At 40.3% G+C, this 22,947-nt stretch overlaps 1 protein-coding gene across 1 annotated transcript in view; it reads left to right on the top strand.

Moving 5' to 3' along the window:
• The first annotated feature begins 2,396 nt into the window (after positions 1-2,396).
• Positions 2,397-22,947, top strand: part of TRPM7 (transient receptor potential cation channel subfamily M member 7) — a 47,010-nt gene continuing 26,459 nt past the window's right edge. Inside the window, exons 1-7 of the mRNA XM_072982060.2 lie at positions 2,397-2,527; positions 16,051-16,130; positions 16,739-16,777; positions 17,383-17,581; positions 18,310-18,523; positions 19,703-19,827; positions 20,868-21,039. Coding sequence (XP_072838161.2) covers positions 2,525-2,527; positions 16,051-16,130; positions 16,739-16,777; positions 17,383-17,581; positions 18,310-18,523; positions 19,703-19,827; positions 20,868-21,039 — 832 coding nt within the window. The 5' untranslated portion in view covers positions 2,397-2,524. The remainder of the gene's footprint in view (positions 2,528-16,050; positions 16,131-16,738; positions 16,778-17,382; positions 17,582-18,309; positions 18,524-19,702; positions 19,828-20,867; positions 21,040-22,947) is intronic.

Genomic DNA, 22,947 nt, shown 5'->3' with positions numbered 1-22,947 from the left:
CTGAACCTGAATCATAGCACTGGGAGGAAAAAAACCCATCATATTCCAGTTATATAGGTTGCTAACATTACAATAACTTTAAAAAACTCATAAAATTAATTCCTAAACCTTATTTAACCTTTAGTTATGCTATACAGAAGCAAGTTGCTAAATATTGATGTAAGACATTTTCTGCCCTGAGGGATTGGTTGAGACTTTTATAACATAGCAAAAATAAAAATGAAAGGGTTGTGGCACCTTAAAGACTAACTGAATGTGAGACTCCATGTGTTAGAAGATGTGGATTATGATCCACAAAAATCTCACACTGAAATTAATAAAAAGTAAAACAAAAATTAATAGATTAAGACAAAAACATTGTGGCAACTTAAAACTGCTATATTTCAATTTGAACTTTTGTGGACAACGAAAACTGGCTTTTACAGGGCCCTAAGAGTGGTCATATAGACCAGATAGGCAGGATATAAATAAATAAATAAATAAATAAATAAATAAATAAATAAATAAAAACTCATATATTTGATGGGTTAGCCATCTTAAGCAAGACACATCTTGTACGATATTATTTCCTCTTGGGGTTTTTCCCCTGTGCTATTAGGAAAGGCAGGATCATTGCTCAGGAATAAAGCAACAGGTCTACTTATGTAATATCCTAGTATCAATTCCTGGTCTTTCCAATTAAGAATATGAGGCTGCAAACAATAGCAAAGAAACCTGCAAAACCAGTGCTAATTGGAAGAGACCTGAGCCCATTTTGGTCGATATACGGGAACTTGCCCATTTACTGATTGCATGAGTGGCCAGTTACCAAACACCCATTTCTTGGAAGGTATCCATGGAAGCTAAAATTGAAATAACTTCCTCCAGGATCTAATTAAGAGGAAGAGATGGGATATGAGTTTCAAAACACCAAGTCACAATGTATCCACCCTGGCTTTACAAAGGATAATCTCCACATTATGTCAAGGAAACCTGTTGGCTGATACTTTTCATCAAGCTTGTCAGTATTTAAAAACTGCCTTTTCCACCAGAAATTAACCAGGCCATTTATAGATGTATGATTAAAAACATGTTGCTAACAAAGAAAAACACGCATAAAACAGTAGAAAAACACCTCAGAATAATAATAAAAAAACTCGTCACACCATGGCATGAGAGGGGAAAAAAGGGAGCCTATATATAACTTTCCTTTTGTGTTGTCATGTGAGGATTTTTGTTCATTTTTTAGGTGTTTAAAGTCAGTGTAGAAAAAACACATCTCAAAACCAGCAAAACACCTAAAAAATGTACAGAAATCCTCACATGACAACACAAAAGGAAAGAAATTCCCCCCTTTTAAAAAGAAGACCTCTGAGGGGAGAAATGGGTCTGTTTCTTCTGTGTGTGTGTGTGTGTGTGTGTGTGTGTGTGTGTGTGTGTGTGTGTGTAAAAAATTCTGTCTCAAAACCAGCAAAACACCTAAAAAATGAACAGAAATCCTCACATGACAACACAAAAGGAAAGAAATCCCCCCCCTTTTAAAAAGAAGACCCCTGAGGGGGAAAATGGGTCTGTTTCTTCTTTTTCTCTCGCTCTCTCTCACTCTCTCTCTGCGTGTGCGTGTGTGTAAAAAAATTCTGTCTCAAAACCAGCAAAACACCTAAAGAAATCAACAAAAATCCTCACACGAGAACAGCCAAAAAGAAAAAAAGGGCTCCCTTCTTTTTTTAAAAAAAAGGGAAGGGGAAGGACGTGTGAAGGAGAAAAAAAAATTAGGTCTGTTTGGGAGGAATGATGGAAAGCGCTCTCTCTGTCCCCCACCCCACCCCCGCAACCTGTTTGGCGAGGCTGCTCTTGGCCCCTTTCCTCCCCTCAGGTCGGTTCTCCTCAGGGATCCTGCCAAGGCAGCTCCCTCGCGAGGCGCGAGAGGGGGGGGGAAGGGAAGGCGGGAAAGCGTGAGGGAAAGAGGCGGGCCGCGCCGGGCCAAGCTAGGCCGGGCCCTCAGGGCCTGGGCGGAGCGAGCTGACGCGGCAGGAGCGGCGGCAGGAGGAGCGGCGGCGGCGGCGGCGGCGCTGCGTTTCGAGCCGGGCCAGTCGCACAATTATGAGCAAGCGCCGCCAGGCCGCTCCTGCTCCAACTCCAGCTCCTGGTCCCGCCACCGCCACCTCAGCCGCCTCAGCCGCCGCCGCTTCCCGCTCCTCCAGCCTCGGCGGCTTCTCCTCCTCCTCAGCCCCGGCTTCTTTCCTGGAGGCCTCTTGGCCCCGCCGCCCGGAGCGGCCTTTGCTTCCCCCCGCCCGGCTCCGCGCAGCTGCTCTCGCCGCCGCCGAGCTGAGCCCCGATAGATGGAGACAGGCCCCGACACCCCCACCAGCAGCCCCAGCGCCGAAGAAGAAGACGCCGAAGCCGAAGCCCCAGCCGCCGCCGCTGCCGAGCCGAGGGCAGGAGAAGCCGGAGCCGGAGCCGGAGGCGCGCTCGCTCGGCCGGACCAGGAGCGGAGCCCGCGCCCAGAGCCCGCCGCCGCCGCCGCTGCCCGACCCTGAGGAGAATGGTGAGCCGGCGGGCCAGGAGGGAGAAGAAGGGAGCCAGCGGAGGCCCTCTTCCCCCGGCTTCGTTTCGTTTCGTCGGTTTCGTTCGTTTCGTGCCCTTGTGCTTCCCTCCCCGAGCATCCCCGGGATGGGAAGCGAGGGCTCGGCGGCGCCTCAGGGAGGAATAGACGGCGGTCGGGTCATCTCGTGTGTGTATGTGTGTGTACACAAATGGATCCCTGAACCTTGTGGCATGGAGTGCCGTTGGTGTTGGTGTGTGTATGTGTGTGTGTGTGGAGACACAGGAGCCCCGGAGCCCTGTGGCGGGAAGAGTCATCTCTATTGTGTTTTGGGGGCAGGTGGGCCTGAGCCCCTGATGACAAGAGAGGGCCAAGGCTGGTGCCCGTGAAGATGGTGGTGGGGGAAGCCTGTGAACCCCTCAGTCAAAACTGATCGGTTGTGTATGTTGGGCGGGGGAGGTCCTTGAGCCCCCTGACCTTGTGGCCTGGAGTGCCAGAGGTGATGCTTTCTCTGAGAAGATACACCAGCCTCTTAATCTGGTGGCACAAGGAGTCAAATATATTGTATTTTGGAGGCAGGCATGAGCCCCAGAAACTTGTGGCAGAAAGAGTCAACAGTAGTGTTTTGGAGTTGGGGGGGGAATGAATGGAGACACTGGAGGGGCGCCTGAATCTTTGGCATAAAGAGTGGATGGTGTGAGCTATAATCCTCTTTCTTGAGTGCTCTCCTCCTTCTGATCATTTGAGTCCTCCCCCCCCCCCCCCCAGCCCTGCCAGGAATGCCTTTTAAGCCTATAGGAGGGAAACCTTTCCTTCCTGGGGCAATGGGTTCAGTGTTCCTATCCTTTCTTTGCATGCAGATAACACAGTGGGTGGTATCTAAAAGATGAGAGTCAGGAAGGTGTGCAGCCTTTCTTGGTGCTTCCCAAACTGAGCGGCATGCCCCCCCCCAGCCCATGGAGTCATTTGCAAGGGGAGCACATGAGTGAGAGACAGAGAAAAGGAATTGAACCGCTTAAATAATTTTCAGTATGTCAAATTTCATACCACAAAGTTAATTCCTAATTTTTAAAAATAGATTTCCATAGGATTAATTTTAAGTTTGGGAGTGAATTTTTCCTTGAGACGGCATTGAATGGCACTAAAAAAAAAACAAACAAACACGGAGTCATGAGAGGTTCTGAAACCCTTAAAAGGGACATGGTGCTGGAGAGGCTGGGAACCAGTGTTTTGGATTTAGTGTGCCAAAACTTTTTTGTTCAAAGATTATTGATAATCTTGTCCTTGGGGAATGATTGATTGGGGTGGCCATCAGCACACCTGGCCCATACTTCAAGAGGTCTCCCACCTGAGGAGAACTTCGACAGTGTCGTTCAGGATACCTGATAGACAACTTGAGGTGCTTTTACAGGCCTTGTCCAGTCTACACTATTTGATGTCATCCTGGTTTGTTTGTTTTTGGAGTTTGCCTAATGGCTACATCTTCTGAAACTGCATCCTGGCTTAAGAGATCTTGCCCATTAGGCCTGCTGTCTGATCTTTCAAAGGTGTGCTTCCTCAGGTGGGAGACTGAGTTGGAAGTGGCCCAGGCTGAGACTGTTTTTGCAAAGGTGACATTGATAACATCATACCCATATGACTGCTGAATGTCTTTGCATTTTCCTGTTCCCAAAACGTATTACAGTAATTACGGCAGAGACAGTAAAACGGCTCCCTGATTTTTCCCAGTGACTTTTTGCTTTTATGTACTTTCATAAGCATGTTGTTACAGAAGCAACATTCCCCCCCCTTTAAATTTAATTGCCCCCTTGTTCAAGAACAGCATAATGCTGGAACTGCACCTCACTCAAAAAGTTTGAAGTAAGCTGTTCCTCAGCATAAACTGTTAACCAGTCTGTAAAATTGTATTTTGTTGAATTTGATTACAAAATGGACAGTAAATGGCTTTCAGTATATGGATATAGAAAGTTTTGCTATCCATGCTTGTCAGGGCTTCTTAAACCCTTTATCAGAAGGAGATAAATTTCAACAATGTCTTCTCATAATAAAGGAGCAAATTCTCTTTTTGAAATGTATTTAAAAAGTGCCAGTACTGTAATTCATTCAACACCACACCCATTTTAGGCAAAGTTATTCTCAAAGCATTCCTAGATCACCTGTCACCCTAGCAGAAGTTTAATATCCCAGAGTACTTTCTCATGCAAAGGATATGTTCTATGAGAGGATCATAAAAACTTCCTTAACCTTGTGCTTTTATAGTAAAACACCCTGTGCCTTTACAGTAAGGCATGAAAATTATGTTAGTACCTGTATTTTTAGAATACATTTCTCCCTCCCCACATCATTGCAATCTGGTACTGAGATAAATTATCAGTATAGTTCTCTCTTTCTCAATCTCTCTCTCTACATCTACAACATTTTGCTAGTATATGCATATTTTAGAGGGACATTCTGTCATGAAGAATTATTCTGGATATGTTGATCTCTCTGATGTTGTTGTGCCCTTTTTTTCAATATGAGTTGCATAGCCATTGGAAGCAACTGTAACACCACTGGATTCCATGGTTTGTTAGCGGATTTGTGAGTGAAGCTAGAGCATCATCCTGATAACAATAGTGGAAGTTTTTTATTTATTATTTATTAATTAGCATATCCCATGAAGGGAATAATTTATTTTCCTGGGAGCGTTCACTGAGCACATCTGCAGTAGAACTTCTTTCCGAGTAGCCCTTTTTTTCCTGGGTCCTGAGACGCTAATTTGTACCTTTGTAAAATATATAGGCCTTATATGGACATAGTGTTACTGATCTCAACAGGGTTAGGATTTAATGTGTGTATTGTGACTCCCTTCTTATTTTCTTTTATGTTAACTGTATTTATTGATTTGTTACATTCATATCTTGCCTTTCCTCTGAGGAAAGTCCTTGTGATCTCCTTCTTTGTTTCTAGCCTGACAACAGTCCTTTAAGGTAGACTGGCTGAGAAGTAATGGCAATCCCAAAGCAATCCACTGAACTTCATGCTTGCATGGGGATTTGTCTTCCTGGTCCTGGCCAGTCTTTTCACCACAGTTTTAATCTCAGTTTGCTGGTTTTAAATTCTGTCATAAAAAAAAACTAATCATAGTCACTGCCAGTACAGAAGTAACACTGTTCTATGATTCATACTCACCTCCACCTGTATGTGTAAAGGGAGCGCAAGAGTGCCTAATAGCCTCCTGATACTTTGACCATGGCTACATGATGCTACTATTACATTTGTAGCACTTCCGGCTTATTGAACCCACCTCATATATTTCCTGTTCAGGACTTGGATAGAGGCAAAAGTGGAGGCAGGACAGATTACACTATTTCATAAGACAGAATGAACCATTATAGCACTGGGTACTCTGTACTATAGTCTATGCTTTTTCGGAGTGTGTGTTTGTGTGTGTGTGGTTTGCTAGTATGCATTTCTGATAATAAACAGAAAGAGTTCCCATGCCTGCACACCCAAAGGCAGATTTAAAAGATAAGTGAAGTAATCCAGTCTATGTGTCTTCACAGAACTATCAAACAAGCGGAATCTAGTGTGCTCTGATAGGTCTAGTTCAGAGAGGGTAACAGATTCCCCCAGCCAATGTAAGAAGTCTGTCAATTCAGAATCAAGTTAATATCTCTTCTGTAAACAAAGTTTCAGCTCTTCAAAATGGCTGGGCTTGTGCAAGAGTTTTGCTTTTCGAGTAAGTCCATATTGTTCCAACCTGGCCCAACTTTAGAGCATCATTCTGATGTGCTTCCTGATAGCTTAGCTGCCTTCCCAATATATTTCTTGTTGTTTTGTCTTCTATACCAGTGGTTCTTAACCTTTGTTACTCAGATGTTTTTGAACTGCAACTCCCAGAAACCCCAGCCAGCACAGTTGGTGGTGAAGGCTTCTGGGAGTTGCAGTCCAAAACTCCTGAGTAACCCAAGGTTAAGAACCAGTGTTCTATACCACCCCATAGTGCTAAAGCACTTTGTGGGGGCTTACAACATAATTATGCAAACAACAATTTTTATATCTTTGCCATTTAAAAGTCCCTTATTTCTCTCTTGCTGATTTCTCCATGTGTAAAAAACATTGTTCAGTGTAGGTTTCTGAGAGGAGTCAATTTAAGGACTTGCGTTAAAAATGCACATAGCTAATTTGTAGACCACCCTAACAAGGTCTAGGATTGACTAGAATGGTCAAACCCTACCTATCTTAAACTTATTGTCTCCCCGTTTCCATAGAGGAGGATGGTAGCTGATTTAGTTTTCTCCTTTTACCACTAACCAGTTGCTGTTGTGCAAGCCAAGTTAGCTTCTGCTAGAGAGCACTGAGTTTGAAGGGAACAATATGCAGTCAGTCCTTTATGTGATGTCGCACATTTCCTTTTAGCAAATATTGCCAAAGTCTTGCCCTAGCCTTGATCATCTCATATCTGCTGTGATACTTTCTCTAGTTCTCTTGTCTGTGGCAAGCTCTTCCACCTTATAGTTTCAGAAATAATTTACTGGATATTTTTTTCTTCTCTGTAAGGAAGTTCTTCAGCCTCAGTTATCAGCATTACTTCCTCAGCTACATCCCCAAAGTCTGTTTTCCTACTGCTCACTGGGAAGGATTGCTGAACTTTCAACAAAGCTTTAATTCTTCTCAAATTATCTGTTCACAGTTTGAATGCTCTTAGGTGCATACTAGTTAAGTGAAGGGCATGCTTTAACATCTTGTTTTAACTCATTAAAACAAAGAGTCCTATGACATGTTAAAGATTAACACATATATTGTAGCATGAGCTTTTGTAAAATATAGTTCACTTTGTATGTACAATGTACGTGGTTTGAGGTAGGATTGTAGAGAGAGAGATTAGAGGCCAGTTTAATGCGGAAAGTATTGACAGTGGCATTTGCCGTGCCAGCATTGGCCATTTTAAGTTGACAGAATACAAGCATCTTGAGCAATTAACAGGTAGAGTTTTGTAAGCAACAGTTAGCTTGATTCAAATCTTTAGTGATAGACCAGTGTGCATTGTTTGAACGTGTCTATCTACTGGTTCATAAAATTATAACTGTAGAGTTGGCCATCTAATCCAACCCCCTGCTGATGGGGCAGACTGACAGCTGACACATTCCTGACATGGGGTCCTCAAGGCCAGTCTATGGGTCATCTGGTCTTGCTCTCTGCTCATGCAAGAGAACTACAGTTGAAGCATCACAGACCATTGGCCAGCCAACCTCCATTTAAACACTTCCAGTGAAGGAAAGTTTGCCTCTTTTGAAGCAGTCTTTTCCACTACTGAACAGCTCTTCCTAAGGTTTTGTCAGAACTCTTCTTTCTTGTACCTGGCAGCATGCATCTATGTATCTTTAAAATGTGCATATGCCTACATGTTTACTTTTTATTTGACATTGTTTTTCAAGTTCTGAACTGTGCAGATACCTGAACTTGAACTGTATCTAGTCCACGTCAGTGTAGTGTCCGTCACAGATGTTTTCTCCCAAGAATCTAGTGAAATAGATTTCTTACATTCCTGTAATGCTGCAGAGCTGTGGATTTAAGGAATCTAAATAGTCCATTAATTCGCTGCTTTTCTTTTCAGAATGCCATCTGTACTATTCCTCCTGAGGAAACATGCATAGTAAACGATGTGAGAATGCTGATTGGAAAGCCCCCACCTGCCTTCAGTGGGGCAGGTTGTAAAGCGAGGCACCATTGTACTGGCCCCTTTTCCCAGTCTGCTGTTGATCTTAAGTTTTACTTTTGTTCCTCTTCCCCTGGTTCTGTTGAAACAGAGATAAAGAACTGAGTGTTGTTGATTTATCGATGGCACTTCACAGCAGATCATCAGACAACATCTCCCAGAGTAAAAAAATAAGAGTCTTGATCTACCCAGCCTGATGAATCCCAAACCAGGAGCTCTGCAGCAGCCTGTTCTGAGCCATACTTGACAAAACCACTGTATAGTAAATCTACCTCCCAGAACTGCCCAAGTGTACCCTAAAGGATATTGTATTTATTAATGTCTGTTGATTTATTCAGAATTGGAGAACCCATTTTTAAAATTATAATTTCCAGTATAATCCCACCTGCATGAAGTACTGTTTGTAATCCAAACAGTAACATTTCAAAGGTCTGCTTTCCATAACCATGTGTTATCTACTTTATAACATGGGAGTGAAACTGACAAAAGATGACGATTTTATGCCTTTGAGGAGACAAAAATAGAGAAAAGACGAAATTGCTGGGGATTCCTATGCTTATTTTCTGCATAGGTTTCTTATCGACTCATTGTATTGCTGAGATAAATAAATAGTTACAATGTTTCAGCAAAGGTATGTTTGAGACATAGTTTTTTCTCCTTTTAAAACAAAATGTACAATGTATCATTTGAGATAAACAAAGTGACCATTGTTGAATTTGCATGAAAGGAGAATATGCCTTCCTCTTAGGTTACTTATTCAGTTTTTTCTTATAATTATCCCTTAGTATTTAATCCACTCTTTCTTTTGAACCAGTGCTTCTTGTTCCATTCATCCTTGAATGCAAGCTGGGCAATTGTTTGTCTTTTTTTCTCACATCAATTTTTTGGGATAAACTATATTTCTCTGTAAATTCCTTTTAACAGCTTAATTATAAGTGGTTTTAGATTATTTTTAATTTAATCAGACATACTATTCTTCTTTTTTTAAGATACAGTGATTCTGCTTCCAAAATAATAATAAGTAATTTGCTTGTCCTTTTTTTGTTTTGTTCTTTTTGGTTGTGTGATTTGGTACAGTTATTGCAGCTGTCTCATTTTTACCACCTAGAAAGATCCAGTTTTGCTTCCTCTGCTAATTTATCTCAGGTATTTATTTAAGGTTAAACTCAGGATTTTAAATAACAGGAGGTCACTCTGTAAACTAGGAATGTGAACCTAAGTATCTCTGGCCTGCCCTATACCAGTTTATTTCAGCACAGTCTGTTTATGCTGTCTAAATCAGAAGGAGAAAGAAATGCTGTCTATTATGGCTTGACTTAGTTCCTTCTAGGTTGGGCACTTGCCAAGATATGTGCATGCCCATTGTTATCTGGGAAATGTTGAGAACTGCTTGAAACTTCTCTTGCTGTCTTTTTTTGTCTGGTTGATAGCCTTATCATGCCACATGTGGCACTAAGTGAGAAGTTAACTACAGGCAGATTTATCTACTTTAGCTGCTTCAGCAGATGATCAGACAGCTTTGTCAGTAGCTAAGTTGTTTCAAGTTAAATGAGAATGCCTTTTTAAAAGTCTCCTGCTTTACACATCTCTCTCTGTTGGTACATGTGCATGTTTTGAAGTGGATAGAGGCATATTACATTTAATTCCATCAGACAAAATGACTCAGAAGACAGGAGGAAAGCAAAGGAATGACTCAGCTTGATTATGGCTCATCCTCTGAGTCAGAAAATTCCTAAGCCTGGCTGCTTGGCCTTGGAAAACCAACTTGTATTCTTGGGAAGGAGAATTCAGTACTTTGCTTGGTGGGCTTGCTTTTTTTTCCTTTACTTTTTTTCTGTGGTAGATTCAAAAAAGAAGAAGCAACATCTAACTGTAGCACCCATGAGGATTCTTTTACTTGAAACTAAATTACTCATTGCTAAATCCAGGTTTAAAGAAACAAGGAAGGGTAAATGTTGAATATCTTTTCTGCTGTGCTTCCATAAGTGTTTTCCGTGTGCAGGAACAGGTGATACCTTTATTGGACCACTAAAGGAATAAAACAAAACATAAAAACAGTGAGCTTTCAATGGTTTTTCCTGTTCTCTGTGTGTCACTGTGTGCTGTTCCTGCAGTGAGAGAGTTTTGAAGCTTTCTGACGTGACCCTTGGATTTAAGAACCTAGTATTTTTTGTTGCTTACCAGCAAATGTTGGTAGAAACAGAAATAATGCAGGACATTTTATAGTCTTTAAATAAGTCATATTGTTGTAAGCCGCCCAGAGACCTTTGAGTAGAGTGGGCGGCATATAAAATAAGTAAATAAATATTGTGAATTCATGGGTGAGTGTGTGTCTGCTTATTCTTTCAGTTTAACAAACTCACATAGAAAGCAAGATGCACACTGAAACCATAGACTAATAGCTTAGGCAACCTCTTAGTGTCAACATAATCACATCTTTTCACTCCCAAAGTGGTGTGTTTCTACCTACAGGCTACCTTTTAAAAAATTTCTTGTGATGCTATCCACAGTAGCTAGGGAAAAAAAATACATCTTCTAGTTTTAATGGTAGCCAGGTGAGGAATAGCTATTTATTTCTCTTTCTTTCTTCAGAGACTAACAGCAAAATTCAAAGACTTCTTCTTGCATGTATTCAGTGTGAAAATGTTTAAAAGTATATACTTTAAATTTTTGTATCCCATATTTAAATAACGGCTAATACCCTGTTTGTGTAATGTGAAATTATGCGTTTGTAAGCTTGCCAGGTGTTGTGCCCAGGCAGTCCAGGTTGTGTAGTTAGATTGTGCAATCAACCACATAATTTCCATTTAGCCTCTTGCATGGAACACGTGCAAAGGTACCATGATTTTTGGTGCTGTTGCTGTAGCTTTGTGTTGTGCATGTGGTACAGTGCAACAAAATATAAGTCAATATGAATTAAGGGAATTCTGAGGAAAATAACATTGCTTTTTCTCCCTCTCTCCCTTGCAAGGTGTGGCTTGATTTATACTCTTCTGTGTCGAGATTTTGAATTACAGAGATTGGTGCACAGTAAAAAGCAAAGCAAAGCGTGCTGCTTATATACTGCCCCATAGTGCTTCAAGCACTCTCTGGGCGGTTTACAAGTTAATTATGCAGGCTACACATTGCCCCCCCCCCCCAGCAAGCTGGGTACTCATTTTACCAACCTCAGAAGGATAGAAGGCTGAGTCAACCTTGAGCCGGCTACCTGGGATTGAACCCCGGGTCGTGAGCACAGTTTTGGCTGCAGTACAGCGGTTTAACCACTGCGCCATGAGGCTCAGTACACTTCTGAGATGTCATAAATTGGTATTTTTTGTTTCTTGTGCTTTGAATATATGGGCAATTATATTTTCAAAGGCTGATAGCATTTTAACAGGCTAGCAATATGTATATCAATCAACCTGGGAAGAACCCATTCTGTAGGGCAAATAGGGAGTTCAAGTATTGGCCGTCAAAGAACTTGGATTTTACAGTTCTCCAAAGGGAGAATTGTTTCCTAATACTGAAACTGCTGCCTGTAGGAATGTGTTCTTTTTTTGTCCATCATCCTAATTACTTCATCAGATATCTTTTGGTATTGTAATTGTTGAGAAACATTTTGAGCTAGTGTCAGTTTTGAACCAGTTTTGAAACCTAACAAAATTATATCTGTTGGAAACTTCAGAGATGGAGACAGTAACTTTCCCTGAGAGGGAATCCCATAATTGGGGTGTTATGTCTCATTTACCCAACAACATAACGCCAACCTACAGTGTTCAAAAGCTTGCTTCCAGTTTTGACACATACAGATGTGAGGGGACAGAAGAATCATCCAGATCAGTTACCTATCTGTAAATGAAAATGCAGCATGAATATCAGATGCTAGAATTCAGAAGCTTTTTGTTCTGGATCTATTTTGGACTGTTTGGATCATTTGCCTTTTTAATTCCTTGTGTCCTTTCAGAGAGTTTTCCCCCCCTGCTGTAGTAGTTCTTGAGCAAGGCAAATAAATCTGGTATGCCTGGGAAGGATGGAGCATGACTTTTGTGGGAAATAATTGCAGGGGTGGGATTTGAAAACAAGCTTGCTTTCACATATTTCATATCAGTTTTTTTTTTTTACTAAACTCTTTAATTCAAAACTCATAGAAATATTCTCCACCCCCCCAGTCCATTCCATTGCATTATTTTTGTTGGTACTTGGCAACTTCTTGGATCTTACTGTTTGAGAAAGAGTGTTAAATATAGTTTGCTGCGTGAACGGGCCTAAGACTTAGTAATTAAAGAAGTAGGTAATGTTAAAATTGCAGTGAGAGCAAGGGAGCAAGACGTTTGTTGGGGTTTGCTGGAGTCTAGATGTTTAAACAACTCTTAAGAAAATATATAACACTGCCTTTGTCCTTCTATTCTTTTATGTATTCAAAAATAAAATAAAATAGTTTTTAAAACACGAATGATCTGAACTACACCTGAAGCAGGCTGCATTTTGGGACTGTGCAGCTTCCACATTGCTGCACCAGTGGTAGGGCACATAGCCTCCCTTGGCCCCACAAACTCTGGGTGATTTTGGGGGGCTTCTTTCCTGGAAGGCACAGTAAGGATTCATAATCCTGACTCCAACTAGATAATCCAGTCTACTGGGCTATGTGAGGTCTAAAAACCTCTTGTAGTCACATACGGATTGCTGATGAAAAAGTCTTTGATTCAAAATGTGTGTAGCTGATGTTTATAATCTAATAATTTTCATTAACTACTGTATTGAGAAAAACCTTTGGGAACACTTGTGTGTTTGCTTCCACTTTGCACTGATTTGGAAAAGTATTGTATCAATATATTGGGATATGATTTTTCCAAGTTTCCAGCAGAATTGTGGCTAATTTCAAATCATATCTAAGGGGAGCTATTCATGCAAACACACAGTCCTTAACATGATTCATCCCTTCATCATAGCCATGCCTATTGTGCTTGCTGCCATAATGGAGTTTCCCCCCTCTTTTCAAAAACGACCTCAATGATGAGAACACTGCACTGGCATTTACTTCAGAGGAGAAAGATACATAACGGGAGCAGAATGTACAGTGCTGTCCTGAAGCACATCCTCTGAGATGGTTATCTCGGGAGGTGCTCTAGGGAGAGCTTAGATATGAAACTCCAGGCATTATTCAGAGTAGTTGAGAAGAAATTCATTGAAGAATCATCTGGTACATATTCTTATGCAACTAACATAGAGTCACCATCATATATTTGTATTTGGAGGGGAGGGAAAGTGTGATTCTTAGCAAGCTACAACATATATGTGAACTCACTGCACTATAATATACACCCCAGGTGCACAGTTTCGAAAATGAGATTCATTGGGTCTAAGTGATGATAGGAAGATAAAGAGGCTTAAGTTTGGAATTTTTGCCTTCCAGCTATTGCTTTTGGAACCTGCTGTGCAAGAAGGTGTTACAGTCAGCTAGGCATGGGTCACAGCTTAGTCCCATGATCACCATGGGTTTGGTTAATAACCGAGTTTTCTCTCAGTTTTACAACTTGTAAATAGTGGGACTACATGGGTTCATAAATAAATGTTTAGTAAATGTCTCAGCTGGGTAGATTGCTATTCAAGATAGCTTTTGTAATTTGCTTTGAAGCACTGCAAGTAGAGTTGAGGCATGTTGATGTCATATTAAGTTGTAAAGAAATGAAAACGGTGCATATGTTTGAATGCTTGCCATTTCGAAGCATTTGCTTCAGTTTTACTTACTAGTGCAGTTGGGTGTTATTTTTTTCTTAAGTTCCATTAAAAACTCAACATGTTTTACAGAGGCTGTTTTATCTGCAACTCTGAATCAACATTCAGAATCAATTTACGTGATAGTGAGGTGAAATGCTTTGTACAACCAGTCACCTGAATAAACTGCCATAGGAGACTTGGATCAGCATTCTGGTGGTGGAGCCTTCCTTCCCCACTGAAAGCCAGTGTGTTGTGGTGGATAGATTACTGCACAGGACCTCAGGGGTTCTGAACGCAGGGTCAGGATTCATAAAGCCATGAAACTTACTGAGTGACCTCCAGTTAGTTGCTTCCCCCCTCTCTGTCTCTCTCAGGATGATCTCCTGTAAGGGTTGTTGTAAGGATAAAGCAGAGAGAAAGAGAGTTGTGTACAGGACCTTGAGCTTACTGGAGAAAATATATATATATATATATATATAAACAAATCTTGTGACACAAACATACATTACTCAAGTGAAAAGGTTCAGACAAGCAGGAGTTGCCACAGCTTCAGGGTTAGATACTTGTTCACATGGCATGGTTCATCTGTCCTGTCCTGCAGAGTGGATTTGAGGTGGTTAGAGATCTGTGGCTGATTTTCTACCCAAAACATTCTTGGCAGCCAGCATTCTGCTTCATTAACAACCAAAGATGGTCTCCTGCTTCATGAACAGTGAACGTTTAATGTGATTTAATTACATATGACAATATGCATATTAATTGTCATTGTTTCTGAGCAATTATGGGAAACTTTAGATTTCTAGCACTTGAAACACTTGCTGAAAGGGAAACCTTCTCAAAATAAGTGGGCTAAAGTCCATCAGTCTTTATGCCCAGTAAAAGTTGTTAGTCTTTTAAGATGCCACAATTCACTTTGTTGGCTTTGCTGTAACAGCTAGCGCTGTGGAAGTCCCCTCAAAATATTTGTTCTGGTCAAATGGGAGACTAAGGTAGTCCCTATAATATAATGGTACATTATTTTGAGTTCTGATCTCATCCTGCACTTTTGCAGCAGTGTGTTGTTATAACCTGTTATCTCGAAACCTTAAATTAAAGTAAACTCTGTGGTATAAGATTGGTCTTCAAAGGAGACAGCTAGTAGTTGTTCATCATGGATTTCTGCAGTGAAAATGTCAGATGGACTTTTTATCCTGAACAGGTATATACTGTTTATATATATATGATCTTGTCAGTTTTACGGCTTTAAATCTTACTGCTTAATGCAGTATAAAAAGTAAGGTGCATTAAAGCATCTGAAAGCTAATGTACATTGTCTCTAGTTTTAAAAGAGTTTTGTAGAGCTTTTATTGCTTCAGTGAGTCCTTTCTAGTTTGGATTAACAATTGGATTTAGCCCAATAACTTTCAGTGTGGCATGTCAAACTTTGGAGTGATAGAAAAAAAAGAAATTTCTTAAAAAATTCAAGTCAAGGTTTTACTTAAACTGTTTCTGTTATTGTTAATATTTTCTCAACTCTTTGTGGGTACATTTGGATAAATTGCTCAGATGGTATATTTCTGAACCCTGGCTTTTCATTCACAAGCAGTAGACTAGTTCTGGCTTCCCCATTGCTCCTGCTTGACTTAAACATGTTATTGTTAAAAGGTGACGTTAGAAAAAGTTCAGAAAACTCAGTAAATTGTGCTGCATTGTATTGCTTTAACATCAGGATTGATCGTACATTATTCTTCCTATTAAACCAGATTTCAAAATGTACATAGCAATTAACATTCTAGGATAGAAGTCAGTCTCTTAACATTATAAAACGTCTAATGTCTTGGTTCATAATGAAGATATTAGTACCTAAACTACTGATTATGGTGATGTTTTTAAGAATTATAGAATGATTTGGTAGATTTTATCTTTAGATTTGGTAGATCTTATCCCCAGAGTAACCAACTATAAGAGGAAAAATATGAGATAATGTGGTAGATATATGTTCAGTAATTAATGTTTAATTATATGTTAGCTATTAACTATTAAATATGTATGTTTGATCCCATGAGAACTAGATCTTTGCAATACTGTACTTCTGTAATACCCAGACGGTGCTTTCATATGACTCTGAAAATATCTTATTTTACAGTCCCAAAAATCTTGGATAGAAAATACTTTCACCAAACGGGAATGTGTGTACATTATACCAAGTTCAAAGGACCCTCACAGGTAAATTCAAAGTGATGCAGGTTTCCTTCTGAATATAGAGAACACAGTGTCACGGCACAAGGATGTTGGCGCAGAGTGGGAGGATTTCCTGAATTCCTTGGCTCCTGTTGCATTGTTTTTTCTGTGGATTGGCGAACTGGGATGTGGGATGGATGTCTGCAGTTATGGGAGGATTATGTGGAGGCAGCTAGAACAAGCGGGGAGATCTAGAATGTGGGGTAGCAGAGATGCTGTAGGAGTGGAGAAATAGGGGAAATGCCTAAAAGCCTGGTCCTGGAGTTGTTTTGCAGAACTTAGAGGAGTGGTGAATTATCCTTGATTGCTAAAATTGGATTCAGTACATAGTTTGAAAGAAGGACTTGTAGAAACATATCTTAGAAGAAGCAACCATTTTGCTCTTTCAAGTTTGTTACTTTTGGGAAAATGTGCATTCATTGAAAATGTGCATCAGTTTTGGTATGATCAGGTTGACACACCTGGAAAACTGCAAATAAAAAGCGGAGACACATAGTTGTAGACTGTTTTCAGTCTTATTAAGACGTATATTCCTGATTTTGATAGCAAGAGGGACAACATGCCATGTTACTTTCTCTTGTTTTTAATCATAGATGCCTTCCAGGATGTCAGATTTGTCAGCAACTTGTCAGGTAAGCATTCTATGAAATGAAGCCACTTTAACTCTTTAAACATATCAAATTAGTTGATCAAAAAGAAGAAAATTAATTGGACAAATGGGTTTCTCTTTTTGGTGGAGTTTCCATCCCATGATAAGATACTTTACTGGGATGATTACCTTGTGCACACATTTTTTTCCTAAGAAGATTCTGGCCAATGAGAGGTCAGAAGATGGGTAGCTGTATAATATATTTCAAAGTGAGTGGCAGTCAAAGGCAAATGAAAATGTTGGAGGACATATAATGAAGACATGGGTGCTTATATTCAGTGAGTAGCTAGAGGAACTGCAATATTTAGACCTGTAATGACTTGACATTCTAGCCCCATCTTAGCGTTCTCGATATCAGGCATTATCTCTCTCCAAATGAGTCCCATGGATTGTCTGTATAGCATGTGGCCTTTGAAGAAATTACAGTATTGCCATCTGAAAACCTCTGTATGGGCGTGGGAGTGCAGTTTACCACACGGCAACAGAATCAAAGGCTTTGGCAAAGAGTGGCAAACACTTTTACTATAAAATGATGTATAGAGTGACCTCTGTCTTCCCACCTCTATGAACTGTGGTAATTTCCTACAGGTGCTGCTGTGGACGCTTAGTCCGGCAACATGCTTGCTTTACGGCAAGTCTCGCTATGAAATATTCAGATGTGAAACTGGGTGAAAATTTTAACCAGGAGATAGAAGAATGGTCAGTAGAAAAACATACTGAGCAGAGTTCCACAGATGCTTACGGCATCATTAACTTTCAAGGAGGCTCCCATTCCTATCGGGCTAAGGTATGTACCAGATGCTGCTGAAGAGCAGAACGTATGAGAGCTTTTGGGATGATATTAAAGGGAAATAGCCCAGTTGAAGATGAAAATAGTAGTCTTTGAATATTGAGGTAATAGGAGGCAAAGAGATGAAGTCAAGTTTGCCCATACCTTTCTTTAAAAAAAATGTTTTTGGCTGCTGTAGAGTGAAGGCACACATTTTATTACCTGAAACTTTTCTGTCCAGGTAATCTCCAGTTTGGGATGTAGATTACAATTCATGTTTATGCCTAAGAACTATATTTACTATCTGTAGTGCCTAAGTAGCTTGGAAGACTAAATTCACTTTATTTAACAGCATGTCAAATCTTTGTTGGCAGTCATGAGGCAGTGTAATCGAAAGAAACTGGTTTTTATCTAAAGTATGTTTCTCATTCCATATTGTTACTCCTGCTTCTTACATGGTTATATGAGACTAGTCTAGAACAAGGCGCATATATATACAGTATATTTATTGCTTTTCCGGCAACATTATCAAATGATGGTTTTGTCTTAAGTATTATCTGGATTTTCAGTGCCTGCAGTATCTACAATTGAAAGGTCCTTCATCGAGCCTAAACTCCCATGGCAATCCCCAAATTCTTGTTGGAAATGATAGTGAATTCTGAATGAAGATGTGGAATGCATATTGACACTTGCTTATCAGTGTTTCCCATTGCTGAGAATATTAATTCTTCTCAACTTCTTGTTAGTATGTGCGACTGTCCTATGACACCAGACCTGAAGCCATTCTACAGCTTATGCTTAAGGAGTGGCAGATGGAACTGCCAAAGCTTGTTGTTTCTGTTCATGGAGGAATGCAGAAATTTGAACTTCATCCACGCATCAAACAACTGCTTGGTAAAGGGCTTATTAAAGCTGCAGTGACAACAGGAGCCTGGATTATAACTGGAGGAGTGGATACAGGTGATAAGATATTTGAGTTTGCCTTTATCTTCTGTTAACAAAACTAGAGTCTTGCATATTTCCTAACTGACTTGGTGTCAAAGGCGTGAAGTGTTAACTTCATTCGGTCGTTTGGTTCATCGGAGCACTCAGGAAGCTTGACCTCATAAACGGTTTAAGCAAGAGTTTTGAGCTTTTGGATCTCATCATTGGTTTGGGAATATAAAAAAAGAAAACAGATGTGTTGGGAACCTGCTTCAACCCTCTAAAGAGTTTCCTAGCCGTCCCTATGTAGTGGCAGGGTGTGTATCTGTGGCTGGATCATGCCCATGGATCTCAAATGTATCCTAGTGCTGCCATATAGCAAGTTTTACTTTTTCAAAATGGACAGATCTTGTTTTTATTTTATTTTCTGTATGTGGGGAAGCATAGTATAAAATAATGGCATGAAATTTTGGTAGTACGTTATTTAATATCACCATGGCTTTGTGTTATACGTCAACATGAATTTCCAGCCAAAGTTGAGAAGCATTTGTTTCAAAGAAGCCGAAGTTATGATGTATGGATTAAGCAAGGAAATGAAGATTGGCAGATTTTCCAAGCATCTTAAAGGAAGATTTAAAAAGCTGAAATGATTACTTGCTGTATATATGTAATAAGGGTAGGAGAGGAAGCGGTGGAGTTAAATTACAGGAAAAAAATATCTAGCAAAACATTGGAAACAAACTTCTGATCAGCAAAGAAGTTCCATCTGGAAAAGCAACTCAGAAGAGTCAGATTTTCTAGAAAACTCTCATTGAAAGGCTGGATCGCAATATTTTGGGGGTAGTTTAAATATATGCTATTCTGTGTTTAACATTTCAAGGCAGTGCAAGTGACTTGTTAGCCCAGACAGGTTAACCCAGATGTAATGGCAAAACTGTAGCCATTATACAAGCCAGTTCATTAGTTCCGGCCCTATTATGTATCAAACCATCAAAAGAGGTACCACGGATTGGAATGGGAAAAGGGGCCTTTTCTTTGGCAATATCCTGGTTATGGAATTTCCTCCTTGCTGGTGGTTAGTTGAAAATGAACATGTTCTTAATCTACTCGGCTTTCAGTCTTGGCTGTGATGTTTGAAATTGAACCCTAAGTCCCTCCTAAAAGTAGGGCATCATTGTAGTAATGCAGTGAGTGATATTCTTTGTTTCTGTACAGGAGTTGCCAAACATGTTGGGGATGCTCTCAAAGAACATGCCTCTCGATCATCTCGAAAGATTTGCACTATTGGGATAGCTCCTTGGGGAGTGATTGAAAACAGAAATGACCTCATCGGGAGAGATGTAAGTCTGGCTGCTTACTGTACTGGGCTTTTAACGGACTAGGTAAAGGTTCATCCTTGCATTTGGGTTTGGCCTGAACTCGTCAGACCGAAGCCAGTGAGCAGAAGAACTCTGTCGAAAGGTTATTTTCCCTTTTTCCGAGCTGCACACTTTTAATAAACATTTTAAAGTTCATGTTGATGTAACATTTTTGTTAGGTCAGCTCAACACAGAGGAAGGTGCAAACTTTTGAGCGCTTCAGAACACTTTGTCATGGCAGCAAACAAAACAAAAAAGAAGGAGGAAGTTGGCTAATACGGAAGCCATGGGGTGAAATGTGTGTTTCATTGAGATGAGGCTGGACCTCATGCAGTAATGGTTAAAAGTTAGGTTGAGGGGCATGAAAACCAAAGAAATAACAGCAGGCACTGTACATTTGTTGAAAATATAAATTTCAGCGATTTTTAAGGAACTGGTTCATCCATGGGTTCCTTAGCTGAAGGAAAGCAAAGGCAGAGAGCTACTGAATGTTTTTGATGTTAGAAAAAGCTGTACATAATTTGAGAATGCTTAAGTGAAAAATAAGGGGGGGGCAATTAAATCTACTTGGAGAGCCTTTTTCAGAGAATAAATGTCAGAGCTTCAAGTGGCATGAAATAGTTCCTTTTCAACACTGAAGCCTACTGTTGAATGGCTAAATGCTGTTAAGGGGTTATTCCTAATGTCATACACAGAAAGCAAAGAGACAAATGCTGAAATCCATTTTTTATTCCAGTTGCCCATCTGAAATTGAGTAGTAGCACTTCACAGTAGCCAAAGTAATATTTTAAAATAAAATAAAAATTGCATTTTTGTTGAAATCTTTGTATTTTTCTTGTTTTTGTTAAACGGTGGCATTTTGATCATCTATGTTTAGCTTCCTGCTTATAATGCAATAGATCTTCTGTAGGACTAAATCAGATTCAGAGTGGGTAGACAAACAGATCATTGGGCAAAGGCAAGCTTGGTGAGTTTAAAAATAAGAATAATTCCAATATATTTTTGTTTCATTCTGTGTTTAGGTGATTGCTCCATATCAAACCCTACTAAACCCTTTAAGCAAACTGAATGTCCTGAATAATCTCCATTCCCATTTCATACTGGTAGATGACGGAACAGTGGGCAAATATGGAGCAGAAGTAAAGTTGCGACGAGAATTGGAAAAAACAATCAACCTGCAAAGGATCCACGCAAGTACGTTTGGGCCGCGATGAGCAAATTGTGTAGTTTTCAGGCTTTTAATTTTCTATAAAGTTAGAAAAACGTGGAGATTAAAAATGCATGGTAAATACATGGCAAAACTTTCCTTCGTTTGAGTAACGCAGGAGGGAAACGGGCAGGAAACCTCCTCTTCTAGAAAACGGAGAGATGTGCTGATTTTATTTTTTGAGGGTTTTGCAGAATTATGGGTCATTCACAGAGGCCATCTTCCTTGCCGTTGAAAGTGATGTGGTCCAGGAGAGGAGCTATAACTACTTGATTCTAACCAAATAATAATGTATTATTGTTCTTATTAGGAATGTAGGCTAAACAACAAGAGTTACAGTCAAACAACAGCTGGTTGGCCAGAGTAGTCTTCTTGTTTCTTAGTCAAGTGGGGGGAACCCTTGTCTCTCCCCACCCCCAATGTTTTGAGATAGAACTCCCACTTGTACTTCTTCAAGTGTTGTTTCATATCTAGAGTCCCCCTCTGGAAGGAGAGAAATAATTGCCGACGTCCGGTGCTTTGCCTTGCCTTTCCCTGACCTTTTTGTTCTCATCTGATACTTCAGTTATAGAAGATGGGTTTGAAAATGTCATTTGTTCAAGTTTGTTCCTAGGCAACCATGTGTATTTCTATATCTTCAGGATGTTTTTCTTAAAAACAAAACCAAACCCAGTGCATCTGTTTTGCTTAGCCAATGGCAACTAAAAGGATTTATTATAGTGCTCACATGTTCTGTTTTTGTTAGAGCTATGGGTTAACTTTTGTTGTGTAAAGTTATGACATGTTTACAGTTCTTCTGTGTCCCAACGTGTACTTATGCTGACTTAGGTGGCTGCAATTTAATTAGGTCTTGAACACGTGCAGGCCACACTTAAGACCTTGACTGTGATTAACTGTATTTAAGATACATACTGCTCAGCATTTTAACTTTCTTGTGGAATAGGAGTGTGTTGAGTGTGTTATGAACATCAGCCTTCTGGCTGTTGTAACAGGGAAGAGTAAAATGTTCAGTGAAGATATTTATGTATAGTTTGAGTTAAGCATAGTGACCTTGAGCTGAAATAAAGGTATATTTTTTAACTCCAAACCAGTATGTCTTGATTTCCCTGAAAGACATTCCAAACTGACTTCTTTGCTGGCACTGCAGATTCTAAGGACTCTTTTTAGCTATCACTGTTTGTGCTTCTTTTTTTTTCTTTTCCCTTCCTGGTTTCCCTGTGGTTTGCCAAGGCCCCTACAAGGTAGATTGGAGCAATCTGATTTAAATCAGATTGATCGTTTGAAATTTCCAGTGAGTTAGCCATGTGGCAGTACAGTCTGAACTCAAAGATGCATCAGCTGTACAGGCACAAGCTTTTTTTTTTTTTTTTTAAAGAATTGCTGTTCTGCCAGCAGACCTCTCTTCTTGCTGCTCATGTTTAAGACTTACTGACAGAGTGATCTGTCAGCAAAATTAAAATGTTGGCAGAAGAGTGGGGAAAGGGGTAGAAACTGTGGGGGGGGGGGAGGGAGGAGTGCAGCGATGTTAGATCGATTGCTTTCCACTAAGTCCAGGGACATGGCAACTATCCTGGCACAAAGTGAGGCCCATAGGAGGATTGTATCCTTGTGTCCCTGGGCTAGGAGGGACTTGGATGAGGCACAGCTTTAGCTGGCCACGAGTCAACTAACCAGACCCGTAGCTAGTTAGGGCTATGCCTTACCCAGGGGGGGGGGGGCGCTGCATTATAGTCTTGCCTATTTTTTTTAACCAACAACCACTAGGTTACAGAACTCTTGAAAAAAATTAAATTCTTTGCTGAGTGCACGGAGTCCTGATGCTATTTTCTGGTTCTTTAAATACCTTTTCAGAGGTAGAGTAGTTGGCTTTTTAATGTTTTTATATTGAATTAAAT

Source organism: Pogona vitticeps, chromosome 12 (assembly GCF_051106095.1).
Source record: "Pogona vitticeps strain Pit_001003342236 chromosome 12, PviZW2.1, whole genome shotgun sequence".
Lineage (NCBI taxonomy): Eukaryota > Metazoa > Chordata > Lepidosauria > Squamata > Agamidae > Pogona > Pogona vitticeps.
The sequence above is the reverse complement of the archived record's forward strand: the minus strand, read 5'-3'. Positions and strand labels throughout refer to the sequence as shown.